The 17,717-nt window shown below is 51.1% G+C and overlaps 1 protein-coding gene across 1 annotated transcript in view; it reads left to right on the forward strand.

Moving 5' to 3' along the window:
- DIS3L2 (DIS3 like 3'-5' exoribonuclease 2) overlaps window positions 1-17,717 on the forward strand; it is a 246,597-nt gene that overhangs the window by 224,970 nt on the left and 3,910 nt on the right. Inside the window, exons 16-21 of the mRNA XM_056850570.1 lie at window positions 3,697-3,880; window positions 5,202-5,288; window positions 10,343-10,490; window positions 11,970-12,100; window positions 13,121-13,225; window positions 14,578-14,679. Coding sequence (XP_056706548.1) covers window positions 3,697-3,880; window positions 5,202-5,288; window positions 10,343-10,490; window positions 11,970-12,100; window positions 13,121-13,225; window positions 14,578-14,679 — 757 coding nt within the window. The remainder of the gene's footprint in view (window positions 1-3,696; window positions 3,881-5,201; window positions 5,289-10,342; window positions 10,491-11,969; window positions 12,101-13,120; window positions 13,226-14,577; window positions 14,680-17,717) is intronic.

Below are 17,717 nucleotides of genomic sequence, written 5' to 3' on the forward strand. Positions count from 1 at the left end.
GGATACAAGAAAAGGGGCCAGGAAAGTTTGGGGGCGGGGGGCTGCCACTGCCAGATTCCTGGAAACCACTTTGCTGGCTTGGGGGGACTCGGGAGAACTTGCCTCACCTGTCTGTTTTGGATCTCTACCCGCACAGAACACACAGCACAAACAATTTAGAACACAAACTTTTAATGACCTTTACAACCAGTTTAACTCTGTACAGAAATTTACATCCATTTTTATATATATTTTTTGAAATTTAAACCTGTTGTATTAACAACTGCTTAACTTAAAAACCATATTTTTTTAATTTAAACTTTTTATATTAACATTTTAACAACATAACTTTTTTTAAAAAAAAATAAATTTAAACTTTTTATAATAATATGTTAACAACCATAATTTTTCATATATTTTTGAAATTTAAACCTGTCATATTAACAACAGCGTAACTTAACAACCATATTTTTTTAAATTTAAACTTTTTATATTAACATTTTAACAACCATAACTTTTTTTAAAAAATAAATCAGTTTAAACTTTTTATAATAACATGTTAACAATCATATTTTTTTTAATTTTATTTTTACGTGTAAACTTTTTATATTATTTGAACAGTTAACTTTGAGGTGGGCCGAACACCCGCTCCTCCAGGCGCCGGATGTGCTCCTCCAGCTGGTCATCTTCAGATGGGGGGGGGGAGGAAAAGGAAAGGTTAATCAATAGAAGGAAAGGGTTGGTGTTGGTGAGCAACACTGGGGGAAGCATCACAACAGGGGACTCGTCCCTGGATTTCCAGTGTGGTGGATGGGGCATGGGAGGTTGGGAATGTGATTCCAGCCTGGCTTTTCCAAGAAGGAAATAAAAGGGGGAGGAAGATCTTGGTCCCTGATCCACCCTTGCCCAGCACTCATTAGACTTACAGGAGCATTGCCATCGTTCCTCCAGAGGCAGGAGGACCCCAGCCTCGCCCCTCGCCGGCGAGGGCGATTCGCCACGATCTGGAAAAGACCAAAAGCAGCCACCTTCACCCATGTGCCCTCTATATCCCATGGGTGGCACAACGCAAGGTGGGTTTTGCACTCACCTCCACTGGGTCCAGCAGCCACAGGCTCCTCCTGCCCAGCAGTGGTGGTGGTGCTGCTTTCTGGCCCTGTGGGAAGAAAAAGAGACAGTTGGGCTGAGATAAGTGGGAATAAAAATGTGGGCTTGTGCCACCCCTTGCACCAGGGCAACACAGCCTGGTATTTCTTGAGTGTGTGTCTGGGAAGTTCTGCATTAATGGAATTGTACGCCTAACTCACCTCCACTGGCTCTGGCCAGAGCTGCCTCTAGCCCCGCCTGCCGCATTGCCACCACCGCACTAGTCTGTCTCCTGTCGCTTTCTGACTCTGTAGGAAGAAAAAGAGACAGTTGGGCAGAGATTATTGGGAAAATGAGCTCCTCAGTTGCAACCTGGAGGTATGCATTAAAGGTCTGCCAGAGGCTTGTGCCACCCCTCTAAAAGACGACTTGCACCTGTTGCCCCGCACCCTGCCCTGCAGTGGTGGCGCTGCTTCGTGGCACTGTGGGAGGAAACAGACAGCTGGGCTGTGATTAGTGGGAATAAAAGGAGATCTCCAGTTGCTTCCTGGAGGTTGGCAACCCCCCATCTGGGCTCTTGAGGGAAAGCATGAATGCGGGAAGAGCTGGTGTTTCTTGAATGTGTGTCTGGATGCCCAAAATGTGGGGGATCTTCTCTCCTCGAATTTTCTCCTTACTAAGATGCATAAATCTTCACTGATGAGGGAAAGAAACTTTGCACATGCTCTTTTCATTACACATTGTGATGGCTCCAGCATAGAAAGTAGACATCTTTGGAAATGTGGTGTTGGAGGAGAGTGTTACGGATAACGTGGACTTGCCCCCAAAAAACCACAAACCACCACATCAGTGGGTTATAAATCAAATCAAGGTTGAACTGACCCTAGCAGCTAAAATAAAAGACTAAGCCGAGGCTAGCATGCTTTGGTGGTCACTCACATAATGAGACGACCAGAGTCACTGGAAAAGACATTCAAAGGTCCCTCCCAGTATAGGTTAGAAGATGTGCCACAGCAGTGAAAAGGATGATTTTAATGTTGGGGACTATTGCCAGTGGCCATCGGGAGGGAGGGTAGGCAACATGGCTCTCCATCCATCCATGTTGAAGAACGCACGCGAAAAACGTACCTTTCCACGCCTCAATTTCTGTGGTGGGGCAACCTGCCAGCTCCTAGTGTCTCTTGAATCTTTCGTAGTGGGCCGGCCTCTTCTCCCCGGGCCGCAGCGCATGCGACACCGAAGCCTGGAAGTTGTCCCGCACCTCCCTGTATTTCCCGAGGCATTCCCCAGGGCTCCGCGTAAAGTTCCACGCCAAGAGGGCCTGTGAGACTAGGCCAAAAATATAAAAACTGGACCGCTTGGTGCGGTCAAAGACATCAAAGGAGACTCGTTCCCTCTCCAAAAAACTGAGGAGGAGGTCAACTTCCTCCTCGAGCCAGGGAGCTCTCCTGCACCTCCTCCCTGCCATTTTCCTGGAGTGAGCGCGCGTAGGTGCATGTGGCCTCTTGGGAGCAGGAGGACGGGACGGGAGCTCGGGGATGGGGCGGGGGTCCTAATCAAGAGCACTTACCATATTTGGCGTTTTTTACTAATAGCATATGCATAGCTAGTGCGCCTCTGTTCCTTTCCATGGTCGCTCGCGTGTTGCTTTGCATTGCAATGGTTAGCAAACTCCGAAAGGTCTATTCATTCCAATGGGCTGATCATGGGGGGGACCCCTTCCAGACCCCGTAACTCGGGACCCCCTGCCCCAATCGTCACCAAACTTTGGGGTTCTTGCAAGAAGGGACCCCTTTTGGGGCCTCTACCTCCAAAAGTTTGGGGCCTCTACCTCCAAGAATGCCTCCCCTGGAGCCGCGGAAAGCCGCGAATGTGGTTTTAATGGCTTTAAATGGCTGGATTTATTCGTGAACTCTGAATTGCGTGCCGAATTCCACAAATCCGAATCGGGAGAGTTCGTACTTTGGCATTTCCCTAATAAAAACGGCCTGAATTTTGACGAATCCGAATTTTACCCAAAAAAAATTTTCAACAGCCTTAGTGGGGATGGCTGCCAACTTGGAAGGCTTTAAGAGGGGACTGGACATGTTCATGGAGGAAAGGGGTGTTCATGGCTATTAGTTAAAATGGATACTAGTAATGATGCATACCTATTCTCTCCAGGATCAGAGGAGCACGCCTATTATCTTAGGTGCTCTGAAACACAGGCAGGAGAATGCTGCTGCAGTCGTCTTGCTTGTGGGCTTCCTAGAGGCACCTGGTTGGCCACTGTGTAAACAGACTGCTGGACTTGATGGGCCTTGGTCTGATCCAGCAGGGCTTTTCTTATGTTCTTATGTTCTAACCCGGTTCTCCAGAAAGCCAAATAGATCCTCCATGTTCATAGGCAGTTGACCTTCCTTCCTTGCTGTGCTCGCAGGCCCTCCCCAGGGGCATCTGGTTGTCCACCGTGTGATGAGGGACACTGGACTAGGTTGGCCACCCTTCGGATCCTGCCCGGAGCTTTCAGGTTCCAGCAGTCGAAGTCCTTCCTATCAGATCTGTGACCGTTCTGGACAGGTTTATAACCGGCGACCTTTTCTTCCCTCCCGCCTCCCCTCCCTCCCTTTCCGTCTTGCTTCCCACCCCCAGGCTTGTGGAGGAGTTCATGCTCTTGGCCAACATGGCCGTGGCCCACCAGATCTACCGCTCCTTCCCGGCCCAGGCCCTGCTGCGCCGCCACCCGCCGCCCCTGACCAAGATGCTGAACGACCTCTCCGAGTTCTGCAGCCAGATGGGCCTGGAGATTGACTTCAGCAGCGCCGGAGCTTTGCACGTGAGTGTGGGTGTCGGCGCAGTAGGGTTGTCAGCCTCCAGGTGGAGCCTGGAGGCCTCCCAGAATTACAGCACATCTCCAGACGACAGAGATCAGTTCCCCTGGAAAAAAATGCCTGTTTTGGAGGGTGGACTCTATGGCAGTATACCCTCTGAGGTCCCTCCCCTTCTCAAATCCCGCCCTCCACAGAGAGGTGACAGAAAAGGTTGCATCAGTGTTTGGCTCTCATGTATGGCCAAGGAAATGCCTATCGCAACTTTGGGGTCAGGAAGCAAATGTTCCTCCAGGCCAAATTGCCCAGGGGTCCTGTAGGATTTGTTTTTTGTTTTGTTTTTTTGCCATCTTCTGGGCACGGAGTAGGGGTCACTGGGGGTGTGGGGGGGAGGTAGTTGTGAATTTCCTGAATTGTGCAGGGGGGTGGACTAGATGACCCTGGTGGTCCATTCCAAAATATCCAGGTATTTCCCATCCTGGAGCTGGCAGCCCTAGCGCGCTCAAGGAACATGTGACGGTTCAGGTAGAGGGTTGAGGTCCTCCCCTGCTGCTCTCGGCCACTCTGGAGGCTGGTGTTGAACACACATGAAGCTGCCTCATACTGAATCAGACCCTCAGTCCATCAAAGTCAGTATTGTCTACTCAGACCGGCAGCGGCTCTCCAGGGTCTCAGGCAGAGGTCTTTCACATCGCCTCTTGCCTAGTCCCTTTAACTGGAGATGCCAGGGACTGAACCTGGGACCTTCTGCATGCCAAGCAGATGCTCAACCACTGAGCCACGGCCCCTCCCCTAAAACACATGATGCTGCCTTATACTGAATCAGACCCTTGTCCATCGAAGTCAGCATTGTCTACTCAGACTGGCAGCTGCTCTCCAGGGTCTTAGGCAGGGGTCTTTCCCTGGTTGATACTTGGATGGGAGACTGCCGAGGAATACCAGAATCACTTTGCACAGGCAGGCAAGCTGTTGGTCTCTTACCTTGAAAACCATCCACGGTCACTATAAGTTGTCTGCGGCTAGATTGGCAAAAAAGCAACAACACATTCCTTTATCCTCTAAAGTGGAGGTATTGGATTCTGTGAATAATAGAACACATCCAGAGTTTTAGAGTGTCTAAAACATCCATCATACAAAGTGTTTATTTGTTTTGGTTATCCTAGCAACAACACCCCTGCAAAGCAGGCCAGTGTTAATGTCCGCCAATCAAAGATGGGTAGCGTGATTGGGATAGAGCAGCTTGCCCGAAGCTGCTGGGACAGTCTGTGGCCGAGGGGAGCCTCAAGCCGGCTGCCCTGACTGGTGCCTGTCTTTGTTTCTCATCTCCAGAAAAGCCTGAGTGAAACTTTCGGGACTGGCAAATACGCAGAAGCCAGGAAGGCGGTGCTGACCAACATGTTCTCCCGACCCATGCAGGTAAGGAACCGGCTACCCCAGTTTGATTCTTCCTTAAGTGGCAGAGAAAGTCAGCATATAAAAACCAACTCTTCTTCTTCTGTGGCTGCTGCTGCTGCCTTGCAGGGGGAGGCAGATGAGAAACGGGGTTGGACTAGATGACCCAGGCGGTCCCTTCCTACTCAATGATTCTGAGAAATCAGTGTTATTTCATTTATCATTTTGCGTTGGCAACCCTAGTTTGGAAAAGCTCCGCGGATGAGCAAGTTCCTACTCTGAAACAAGCCGGGAGGAAAACTCCCCCTGCAGCATCCTTACTCTGTGCAGACAGGGCTCATGCGCCGAGGCAGCGATAGAAGTGCTGTTGGATCCAAATTTCTCAGGCTCTGCAAAGAAGCACGAGGAAGTAATTTCCACGGAGACCATGTGTGCGGGGAGGCTCCTAATGGGCAGAAAGAAGCAAACGAGCTCATCAGAGGAACACCAGTCAAATGGCTTTGGGCCAGGAAATGCGGCCTCTGCCCCCCACTGCCGTGATCAGCAAGTGGTTGGAAACTTGGCCCTGTCCTCTCCGCAGGCTCTTTCCGGCATGGCCAGACACGTGGACGAGTTCGTTGCAGCCACGAGCATCGGGAGCTGCAGGCCTCAAACCCCACCTGGAGAGTAACCCCGGGATCACCCGTAGCCCCCTTCAGACACAGAGGGAGCCTTCAGTACAGCTTCACAGCAGCCCCGGTTAGGGTTGCCAACTCCAAGTTGGGAAATTCCTGGAGATTTTGGGGGCAGAGCTGGGGGGTGTGGACTTTGGGGAGGGAAGGACCAGAGCATGGTAAGAACATAAGAACATAAGTAAGGCCCTGCTGGATCAGACCAAGGCCCATCAAGTCCAGCAGTCTGTTCACACAGTGGCCAACCAGGTATAACAGCATAGAGTTCACCCTCCAAAGCAGCCATTTGCCCCATGCTATGGCATGGCTGTGAACACATGAACAGACTTGAAGCTGCCTTATACTGAATCAGACCCTCGGTCCATCAAAGTCAGTATTGTCTACTCAGACTGGCAGTGGCTCTCCAGGGTCTCAGGCCGAGGTCTTTCACATCACCTACTTGCCTGGTCTCTTTAACTGGAGATGCTGGGGATTGAACCTGGGACCTTGTTCATGAACACATGAAGCTGCCGTATACTGAATCAGACTCTTGGTCCATCAAAGTCAGTATTGCCTACTCAGACTGGCAGCAGCTCTCCAGGGTCTCAGGCAGGGGGCTTTCACATCACCTACCTGCCTGGTTCCTTTAACTGGAGATGCCGGGGATTGAACCTGGGACCTTCTGCATGCCAAGCAGATGCTCTACCACTGAGCCACAGCCCCTCCCCTGTGCTGAAAGGGCCTCGAACTGAGCAGGCAGGTGCGACATTTCTTGTCTGACTTCCGTGTTCGTTGTCGACACAGATTCCTTTTGTGTAGAGTGTTTGAACGGAAAAATTACCAGGCCAAGTCAGCTAGCGACACAAAAATGCGCACCTCTTTAATGAATGAGAATACGGGTTGTGTATCCCTTATCCGGACTGCTTGGGACTAGAAGTGGTCTGTATTTTGGATCTTTCTGTATTTTTCAATATTTGCACATACATATTTGCATATACGTAATGGGACCCAAGTCTAAACACAAAATTCATGCGTGTTTTACATATGTTTTATATACACTTTATACACGTAGCCTGAATGTAACTAAATCATTGAACCGTCAGAAAGCAAACTGGCTGGCTGCTGAGGGCCTGTGAGTAATACGTGCATGCCATCTCAAAAAGTCTGGTTTTCGGATCAGTCCGGATATCGGATGTGGCTGTGGCTCAGTGGTAGAGCATCTGCTTGGCATGCAGAAGGTCCCAGGTTCAATCCCCAGCATCTCCAGTTAAAGGGACCAGGCAAATAGGTGATGGGAAAGACCTCTGCCTGAGACCCTGGAGAGCCGCTGCCGGTCTGTGTAGACAATACTGACTTTGATGGACCAGAACCAATGGGTTGAAATTAAATCAAAAGAGTTTCCATCTAGACATTAGGAAAAACTTTCTAACAGTTAGAGCAGTTCCTCTGAACAGGCTTCCTCGGGAGGTGGTGAGCTCTCCTTCCCTGGAGGTTTTTAAGCAGAAACTAGATGGCCATTTGTCAGCAATGCTGATTCTATGATCTTAGGCAGATCATGAGAGGGAGGGCACCTTGGCCATGCAGTAGGGGGGTCACTAGGGGTGTGTGGGGGAGGTAGTTGTGAATTTCCTGCATTGTGCAGGGGGTTGGACTAAATGACCCTGGTGGTCCCTTCCAACTCTAATTCCATGATTCTAAGGGTCTGATTCAGTATAAGGCAGCTTCATGTGTTCGTAAGGGATACTCAACCTGTACCCAGAACAGAAGCCATGACAGGTCGTGAATCAGCAACCATTTGGCACGTGGGCATCGACAACAGATCGGAACGGGAAAAATTCCCAATGCTGATGCACTCTTCTGCCCAAAAGGCACGCTCCATGACAGCCCTGAATTATGGGAAACGTAATGATGGTCTGACATCGGGCTGACCCCAGACTTGGGTTTGGTGACGCTGAAGTGCTTTGTCTTTTCTGAAGCTCCCAGAAAAGCACCCAAACAGAAAGGGGCAAAGAACGAGTGTTGAGGGGGTCAGATCGCCTTGATCTTGCAGCTGGCTAACTCCTCCCCACAGGAGGAAAGATCTATGTCAGGCTAGCTTTTGAGTCTTTAAGATCCAGCACCAGGGGTTTCGAGCCCAGAGCGCCGAATACTTCCCTTAATCTCTGTGATGGATTGCCCCGGGGGAGGGAGACGGCCCCTGCTTCCCAGGACAAGCTGAAGTACATTTGTGGAAAGGAACTTGGCTGAGCTGTATCCCGCACAAAGTCAGGGTGACCTCGGATAGTCAGGGACGCCCCGGCCAAACGCACAGGCCCGTGCCCGATCCCTTGTTCCTGGCCGCGTGGCGAAAATCCGCCGTGATGTCCCGGCCCGTCTGTTAAACCCATCGCCCATACATCACCAGGGCCGGCCCGACCCTGTCGAGAGCCCGGCCATGGCCTCCTTTCCAGCCACCCTTGTCTCTGACCTGGATCCAAAACAAGCATGTTCTCCTGTCTTGGCAGGGAAGCCGCGGCGGGCTCCACCTGGAACGGCAGCTGCCATTGATACTCGGTTTAAGCAGGAGACTTGGCACTCTGTAGCCTGTTTTTTAAAATAATTTAGAGCCCTTCGCATCTATCCCAATAACCGTTGCAAACCCTGTCTTCCAAGCTGGGCCGTATGATGGTGCCAGTATAGCAAATGGCGGGAGAGGCTGGAGATGAAAAAGAGAGCTTCTGTCTCATGCCACCTGCTGGATTCCTGACCGAGGACAAATTTGAACTCTGGACTTGCCCGGCTCATGGCTCAGACTCTGAGCCAGAATCTGCTACCTGCGAGTAGATAATCACATGTTCTTGTGTGCAAAGAGATCCATAATCCTAAAGGGGAATGAAGGTACTAAAATGTCCAATAAACAAACCTCTGTCAAGTAGTAAGTACCCTCTGTCTGGGAATATTACTTGTTAGTGATTTCTATCACATATCTCTTCAAATGAAATTAGTAGAAAAAGAAGAAGAGTTGTTTTTTATACGCTGACATTTGTTGCCACTTAAGGAAGAATCAAACTGGCTTACAATCCCCTTCCCCTCCCCACAACACCCTGTGAGGTAGGTGGGGCTGAGAGAGTGTGACTAGCCCAAGGTTACCCTCTGGCTTCATGTGTAGGAGTGGGGAAACAAATCCAGTTCACCAGATTAGCCTCCGTCGCTCAAGTGGAGGAGTGGAGAATCAAACCCAGTTCTCCAGATTAGAGTCCACCGCTCCAAACCACTGCCTTTCTGGACAGCCCACCCAAAGAGTGAGGTCTACACACCGAGAGCCAGTGCAGATGTGTCCTCACAGACCCCATCTGTCTTCCAGAAGGAAGGCGCCTGCCAAGTACCAATCCCCTCTGGGATCTTAGAATCATAGAGTTGGAAGGGTCTTGAGAGGCCATCTAGTCCAACCCCCTGCCCAATGCAGGATCAGCCTAGAGCAGTGATGGTGAACCTTTTAGAGACCGAGTGCCCAAACTGCAACCCCAAACCCACTTATTTATAGCAAAGTGCCAACACGGCAATTTAACCTAAATACTGAGGTTTTAGTTTAGCAAAAACAACTCATACATTAACATCTTTTGTCTTAAAAGAAAAACACAATAACAGAGCTTTCAATGATACAGCTATGCCACGCTGTGAGCTATGCTCCCCTCCAACCTAGTTCCTCTCCAGCCCCACCACGGGAATCACCGCCACAGACTCAACAGGCTGCCATCTGCGCCGCACCCTCACACCGCATGTGAGCCACCTGGCATGTGAGCCGCCCTGCCGCATGTGACAGGGGAGGGAGGAAGCGCTTCCATTGGGCTGCTGGGCAGAGGGGCGGGTGATGTGAGAAATGCCCTCAGGCACGCGTGGAGAGGGGGGGAGCAGCCTGGCCCCGCATCCCTCTGGCTTTCTAGTAATGAACTCAGGCGAACTCTGTGCTGGGGCAATGGCGCGCGTGCCCACAGAGAGGGTTCTGAGTGCCCTCTCTGGCACTCGTGCCATAGGTTCGCCACCACTGGCCTAGAGCATCCCTGACAAGTATTTGTCCAGCCGCTGCCTAAAGACTGCCAGTGAGGGGGAGCTCACCATTTCCCTAGGTAGCTGATTCCACTGTCAAACAATTCTGACTATAAAAAGCGTTTTCCTAGTAACTAGCCAGTACCTTTCTGCCCGCAATTTAAACCTATTATTGCGAGTCCTCTCCTCTGCTGCCAACAGGAATGGTTCCCTGCCCTCCACTAAGTAACAGCCCTTCAAGTATGTCAAGAGAGCAATTGTCCCCCCTTCAACCTCCTCTTCTCCAGACTGAACATTCCCATCTTGCTATGCTTTGCCGATTCCGCCCTCCGAGGCAGCCCTGCCTTGCCCGCAAAGCCCCTTCCCCAAAGAGGCTCTGACCTGCCGCCCCCTCTCTTCCAGATGGCCGTCTATTTCTGCACCGGGGAGCTGGAGGACGAGGCTCTCTTCTGCCACTATGCCCTGAACGTCCCCCTCTACACCCACTTCACGTCGCCCATCCGCCGCTTCCCAGACATCCTGGTGCATCGGCTGCTCTCCGCTTCTCTCGGTAGGTTCTCAGGAAGAGGCTGCCCACTGACGGGCCGGGAAGAGGTCAGGGGGTCTCCTGACAGAAAAGGTGCATTATAAGAAGCATTCCAAATACGGTCCTTTCTGTTTGATATTGCTATGCACACTCTGAATGTAATGCTGGCCCATTCCAGAAAGAAAGATTTGAACTGCTTTCCTTGGATGTGTTCTTTTTACAATACTAAACATATTTTAGTAACATTCTGGTGTCATAGGCACAAAATCCATTTGGAATACATCTTACAATGCATACCTGGGCTGATGGAAAATTGTTCTATTTGTTAATTAAGGTTTATATGTGCATAAAATGTTTTATTAGAGCACTGAAGAAGGCCCTGGGGCCGAAACGCGTTTGGCATGTGGTTTGGATTATCGGCCCCGTTTTGGTTGCCACAAGGGCTTGTTTTTATTACATGCGTTGTTTTTAATATATGCATGAGAGCTTTGTGTTGAATATATTTCACTGTTTTATTGAATTTTATTTCACCCAGTCTTTTGAGAGCCAGTGTGGTATAGTGGTTCAGAGCTGTGGTTTGGAGCGGTGGAGTCTGATCTGGAGAACCGGGTTCGATTCCCCACTCCTCCACATGAGCGGCGGAGCTAATCTGGCGAACTGGATTTGTTTCCCTACTCCTACAGATGAAGCCAGCTGGGTGACCTTGGGCTAGTCACAGCTCTCTTAGAGCTCTCTCAGTCCCACCTACCTCACAGGGTGTCTGTTGTGGGGAGGGGAAGGGAAGGCGATTGTAAGCCGGTTTGATTCTGCATTAAGTGGTAGAGAAAGTCGGCATATAAAAACCAACCCTTCTTCTTCTCCTTCCCCGACTAAATGGAACCTCCATGTACAGAGGCAGTCTGCTTCCGAATACAAGAGCCAGGAGGCAACATCAGGGGAAAGCCTCGGCCTCCGTGCCCTGTTGTTGGACCTCCAGAGGAACTGATGGGGCACTGTGAGATAGGATGCTGGACCAGATTGGCCACTGGTCTGATCCAGCAGGGGCTGTTCTTACATTCTTCATCCACAAACGCATGAATCAGACCGTTGGCCCACGTAGTCCAATGTTACTTGGAGACCTGGCAGCTGAGACCCTGTGGCGGTCACGGCATCCTCTGGCAGCTAATTCCACCTTTTCATCACTTGTGTGAAGAAGTAATCTCTTTTGTCCATCCTGGATCTACTGCCCATCAGCTTCATTGGATGCCTGCAAGTTCTGGTACTTTGGGAGAGGAAGAAAACATTCTCTTTGCCAATTCTCTCCACCCCATGCATAATTTTATCATCCTCTATCATGTCCCCACTTAGTCATCTCTTTTATAATCGGAGATACCCCAGACTCTCCAGCCTTTCCTCCCGGGGAAGGTTCTCCAGCCCCTTAATCATCTCGGTTGCCCTCTTCCATACAGCTCTGCAAGGTCCTCTTTGAGATACGGTGACCGGAACCCTCTGCTTCCTTTTAAGGTGCCGGCCCCGCCCTGAGGATGAAGAGCGACGAGATCCAGAAGCAAGCGGATCACTGCAACGACCGGAAGATGGCGTCCAAGAGGGTGCAGGAGCTGAGCGCCGATCTCTTCTTTGCCATCTTTGTCAAGGTAGGGCACGCCAGTCCCTCCGCTAGCCAGAGGCCTCCTGCCCTGCGGCACGGCAGCGCCACGCGTGTGAAGAAGGGGTGTGTTTTTTTAATCGTGCGGTGGAGATGACCTCTCCTAGCGCAGCCACACAAAACAATAATTGCTGCAAGGGAATGATATTTTCGTTCTGTAACCCCTGCGCATTTTGCGCGAGCTTCTTCAGGGGGATCTTCCTCCACTTCGGAGTCCTCTGCCAGCAGCAATTGTGAAGCCGTGGTTTTGGTGCGGCCCCCTTTTTCTTGCTCTTCCAGGTGATGAAGCGCCAATGTGGTGTAGTGGTTAGGAGCGGCGGACTCTAATCTGGTGAACCGTGTTTGATTCCCCGCTCCTCCACCTGAAGCCTGCTAGGTGTCCTTGGGCCAGTCACAGTTCTCTTAGAGCTCCCTCAGCCCCACCTACCTCACAGGGTGTCTGTTGTGGGGAGGGGAAGGGAAGGAGATTGCAAGCCGGTTTGATTCTTCCTTAAGTGGTAGAGAAAGTCGGCATATAAAAAACCCAACTCTTCCTCTGCTGCTTCCTCTTCTGCTTCTTCTAGCGCAGGCCAAGCAGCAATTCTGTGGTTTCAGATTTCCCGCTGTGAGTGGGGGAGCGGGGCTGGATCCTTTCCCACCTCTGGTACTCTGTGATAATCCTGCAACCCATCCTTGCTCTGCTCCAGCAGAGAGCTGGTGACTCTCTTCCCGTTGCACATGGGAAGGGGAATATTTCACGGGGGCATCTGAAAGGGGCCCCAGACAGGCCAGCCAAGCACAGAAGGTGCCCCTGCCCGGTAAGCTGTGCCGCAGGGTCCGCTTGGCTGAGACCTGGGCCATGGCGTTGGTGGCCGTAGTGGCCATCGCAGGGGCCTTTGGGCTCAATTAGCTGCAGGGCTGTTTTCATGCCCCTGCCTGCTCCTGAAGAGTGGAGACGGTCCCAGAGAGGCCTGGGCATCAGTGCTGCCCGCAGGCCCTCTTATTGCCCCCTCCCTCCCGCCTCTTCCAGGAGCACGGCCCCCTGGAGTCAGAAGCCATGGTGATGGGCGTCCTCAACGAAGCCTTTGATGTCCTGGTCCTGAAGTTTGGCGTCCAGAAGCGCATCTACTGCAACGTAAGTAGATATAAAATTATGCATGGTGTGGAGAGAGTGGACAGGGAGAACGCGGGGTCATCTGCTGAAGCTAGAGGGTGAGAGATTCAAAACAGAGAAAAGGAAGTATTTCTTCACACAATGCATAATTCAGTAATGGAACTCCCTGCCCCAGGATGTGGTGATGGCTGCCAACTTGGAAGGCTTTAAGAGGGGAGAGGACATGTTCATGGAGGAGAGGGCTATTCATGGCTACTAGTCCAAATGGATGCTAGTCATGATGCATACCTATTCTCTCCAGGATCAGAGGAGCATGCCTATTATATTAGGTGCATTGGAACACAGGCAGGAGAATGCTGCTGCAGTCGCCATGTTTGTGGGCTTCCTGGAGGCACCTGGTTGGCCACTGTGTGAACAGACTGCTGGACTTGATGGGCCTGGGTCTCATCCAGCAGGGCCTTTCTTACGTTCTTATCAATTTCTGCAGTGACTGGTTTTTACCAAGCAATGGATAAACATCAGATGAAATCCCAGACATCTCAACCCTCCCCAGCCCATAGGGTTGCCGGCCTCCAGGTGGGGGCTGGAGAGATCCCAACTGATCTCCAGACTATAGAGATAGAACATAGAATCATGGAATTATATGTTTGGAAGGGACCACCAGGGTCATCTAGTCCAATCCCCTGCACAATGCAGGAAATTCACAACTACCTCCCCCTCCACACCCCCAGTGACCCCTACTCCATGCCCAGAAGATGGCCAAGATGCCCTCCCTCTCATCATCATAGATCAGTTCCCCTGGAGAAAACGGCTGCTTTGGAGGGTGGAGTCTATGGCATTAGACCCTGCTGAGGTCCCTCCCCCTACCCAAACCCCTCCCTTCCCAGACTGCACCCACAAATCTCCAGGAGGTTCTCAACCCGGTGCTGACAGCCTGCCCCAACAACTGAAGGGAGATTTCTCTGCACAAGAAATCTGCAAATCCTGCGAGCAAAGGCTCCATTGGGCCATTGTATTAACCGAATGTTGAAGAACAGGGGTGTCAAACATAAGGCTCGAGGGCTGGATCCCACCCCTTGAAAGCTCTTATCCAGCCAGCCAAGGCAGCTCCCCGCCCCATACACAAACACTCTTGATCTGGGCTGGGGAGGCATGGCCCGGCCCAAGCAAGTGACATTTATATCATATCCAGCCCTCATACCAATCGAGTCGACACCCCTGCTGTAGAAGAAGGACCTCATATCTGTGTCGTTCCCAAGTGATAGCGAATCGGCTTCCCCTAAGGTTCTGAATCCCACATCCGGTTTTGGACAAACGGTTCTGCATTCCCCAGTGTGACTCTGCCCCTTCCCCACCTCTCTTTTGTCTCGCAGGCATTGCCGCTGGTGGGATTCCATTTCCAGAAGCTGGGCAAGAAGCCGCAGCTGAGCCTGATGTGGGAGCCGGAGAGCCCCGAGCAGGATGCTGTTCAACAGGTAAAGACCCCTCCCTGACCTAGCCTAGCCAAGGAGAGCTGGAAGGAAGTATTTCTTCACACAATGCATAGTTAAATTGTGGGACTCCCTGCCCCAAGATGTGGCGATGGCTGCCAGGTTGGAAGGCTTTAAGAGGGGAGTGGACATGTTCATGGAGGAGAGGGGTATCCGTGGCACTTAGTCAAAATGGATACTAGTCATGATCATGGCTATTCTCTCTGCTAGTCAAAATGGATACTAGTCATGATCATGGCTATTCTCTCTAGTATCAGAGGAGCATGCTTATTCTGTTAGGTGCTGTGGAAGACAGGCAGGACAATGCTGCTGCAGTCGTCTGGTTTGTGGGCTTCTTAGAGGCACCAGCTTGGCCACTGGGGGAACCGACTGCTGCACTTGATGGGCCCTGGTCTGACCCAACAGGGCTTTTCTTATGTTGTTATGATGCATATCTATTCTCTCCAGAATCAGAGGAACAGGCCTATCATATTAGGTGCTGTGGAACACAGGCAGGATAACGCTGCTGAAGTGGTCTTGTTTGTGGGCTTCCTGGAGGCACCTGGTTGGCCACTGTGTGAACAGACTGCTGGACTTGATGGGCCCGGTTCGATTCCCCCCCTCCTCCACACGAAACCTGCTGGGTGACCTTGGGCCAGTCACAGTTCTCTCAGAGCTCTCTCAGCCCCATCTACCTCACAGGGTGTCTGTTGTGGGGAGGGGAAGGGAAGGCGACTCTAAGCAGGTTTGATTCGTCCTTAAGTGGTAGAGAAAGTCGGCATATAAAAAAACCCAACTCTTCTTCTTCTGCTTCCTCTTCTGCTTCTAGCGCAGGCCAAGCAGGAATGCTGTGGTGTCAGATTTCCTGCAGTGAGAGTGGGGAAGAGGGGCTGGATCCCTTTCTGCCTCTAGAACATTGTGGTAATCCTTCTGCAACCCGTCTTTGCTCTGTTCCAGCAGAGATCTGGTGATTCGCTCCCAGTTGCACCACTGGGTTCCAGAGGTCTGGAACCGAACCCACAAGATCTCTGAGTTATGGTTGTACTTGTGGCCAAGCCACTGCTCATTTTTTTTAAAGAGCTATTATTTCTCCTAATAACAAAATAAAGCAACAGTTTTTTTAAAAAGCAGTGACTTCGGCCAGCTGCAAAGTGAAAAACAGCACTTATTCTCCCCTCACTGATAATTCCTGGTGATTTACAGTTGAATCGTGACCAAGGGGTAGGAGAGAACAGGAAGTGATACATTATGCTGGAAGGAGAAGGGAGGGATGAAAAGTTAACTTTTAAATTGCCAAGAATCAGATCTGGGGGGAAATGCGTCGACGACACAGACAACACTGGAATACAAATGGCGGGTGGACAGCGACGTTGTCTGTTAAAGCAGAGTGAACAAAGGTCACTGATCCCAGACCCTTGCGGGTCAGTGTGGGGTTGCTCAAAGGGTCACGGCTTGCTCAGACCCACCTGGAAGGCTGGCCTGCGACGGAGCATCCTCCTGACCATTCCTTCGAGAGAGAGCCGGTGTGGTGTAGTGGTTAAGAGCGGTGGTTCAGAGCGGTGGACTCTGATCTGGAGAACCAGGTTTGATTCCCCATTCCTACACATGAAGCCAGCTGGGTGGCCTTGGACTAGTCACAGCTCTCTTAAAACTCTCTCAGCCTCACCTACCTCACAGGGTGTCTGTTGTGGGGAGAAAAGGGAAGGTAATTGTAAGCTGGTTTGATTCTTCCGTAGTGGTAGAGAAAGTCAGCATATAAAAGCCAACTCTTCTTCCTCTTCTCCTCCTCTCCGCCCATTCACAGGCTCGCTTCTTCCCTTCACCAGCCATCGTAGAAGATTATTCGAGACTTCTCAGGGCTGTTTTCTGCTCGTCCTTGTCTCTTGGTTGGCTGGGGTTTTTTAACCTCTCTTTTGTTTGCAGTGCCTCCCTCATTTTGTCCATCTCCTGGAACTCAGTTAGCATGGCATCCACTCCTCCCCTTTCTGGTTTGTGAATGTTGAGGCTTCGTAAGCTCAGGAAGCCCCGCCTCTCTACCTGGAGAAGGAAGCTGATCCCCGCCCCCACCCCTTGCCATGGCGAGGGCTCTGCTCCGCTCTCGCAACCCTCCTCCAGATCCAATTAGACTTTCCTTTTCCCCCTCCCTGTGGCAGATTTCCCGAGACAACGGTGTGAAAACACTTTGATAGAGTCTCAGAATTTCTCAAACACTGGCCCTCGCTCCCATTAACTCGGTAACTCAGCCACAGGGAGGAAGTTGTGTTTGTCGGGTCTGATTAAGCGCCACTCCAATGCCAAGCGCAAGTTGGCAGCCCTTAAAATAACACTCTGGTTAATCGCCTTGAAGTTTTTGGCGACCTGGGGCTTGCGGGGGAGGGGGGAGGAGAAGAGTGAATGGTTTGAGCAACACAGAAGGTTGCAGGAATAACGGAGAAGTTGAAAATCCTACAGAGGGGAAAAAAAAAAAGAAAAAAAAGAAAATCTGCAGCCCCAAATGTCACACACATGAACACATGAAGCTGCCTTATTACTGAATCAGACCCCTGGTACATCCAAGTCAGTATTGTCTACTCAGACTGGCAGCGGCTCTCCAGGGTCTCAGGCAAGGGTCCTTCACGTCACCTACTTGTCTGGTCCCTTTAACTGGAGATGCTGGGGATTGAACCTGGGACCTTCTGCATGCCAAGCAGAGGCTCTACCACTAAGCCACAGACCCTCCCCTAATGTCCATCCCTGGTCCCTCCCAGGACAGATCTAATGTCACTTGAACACACAGGAAGCTGCCTTATACTGAATCTGACCCTTGTTCCATCAAGGTCAGGATTGTGTTCTCAAATTGGCAGCGGCTCTCCTGGATTTCGGGTAAAGGTCTTTCAAATAGCCTACTGTCTGGTCCTTTTAACTGCTACAGACCAAAGCTGCTAGTGCAGGCAGCTCAGACAGATTTCCCAGGCTAGGTTCTAGAGTCGCCAACATTTGGTTGAGAAATTCCTGGCGATCTGTGGGTGGCAGGGTGGTTGCTCAGTGGAAGTCCTCTGCTTGGC

The sequence above is a fragment of the Euleptes europaea genome, chromosome 5, assembly GCF_029931775.1.
Source record: "Euleptes europaea isolate rEulEur1 chromosome 5, rEulEur1.hap1, whole genome shotgun sequence".
In the NCBI taxonomy this organism is placed as follows: Eukaryota; Metazoa; Chordata; class Lepidosauria; order Squamata; family Sphaerodactylidae; genus Euleptes; species Euleptes europaea.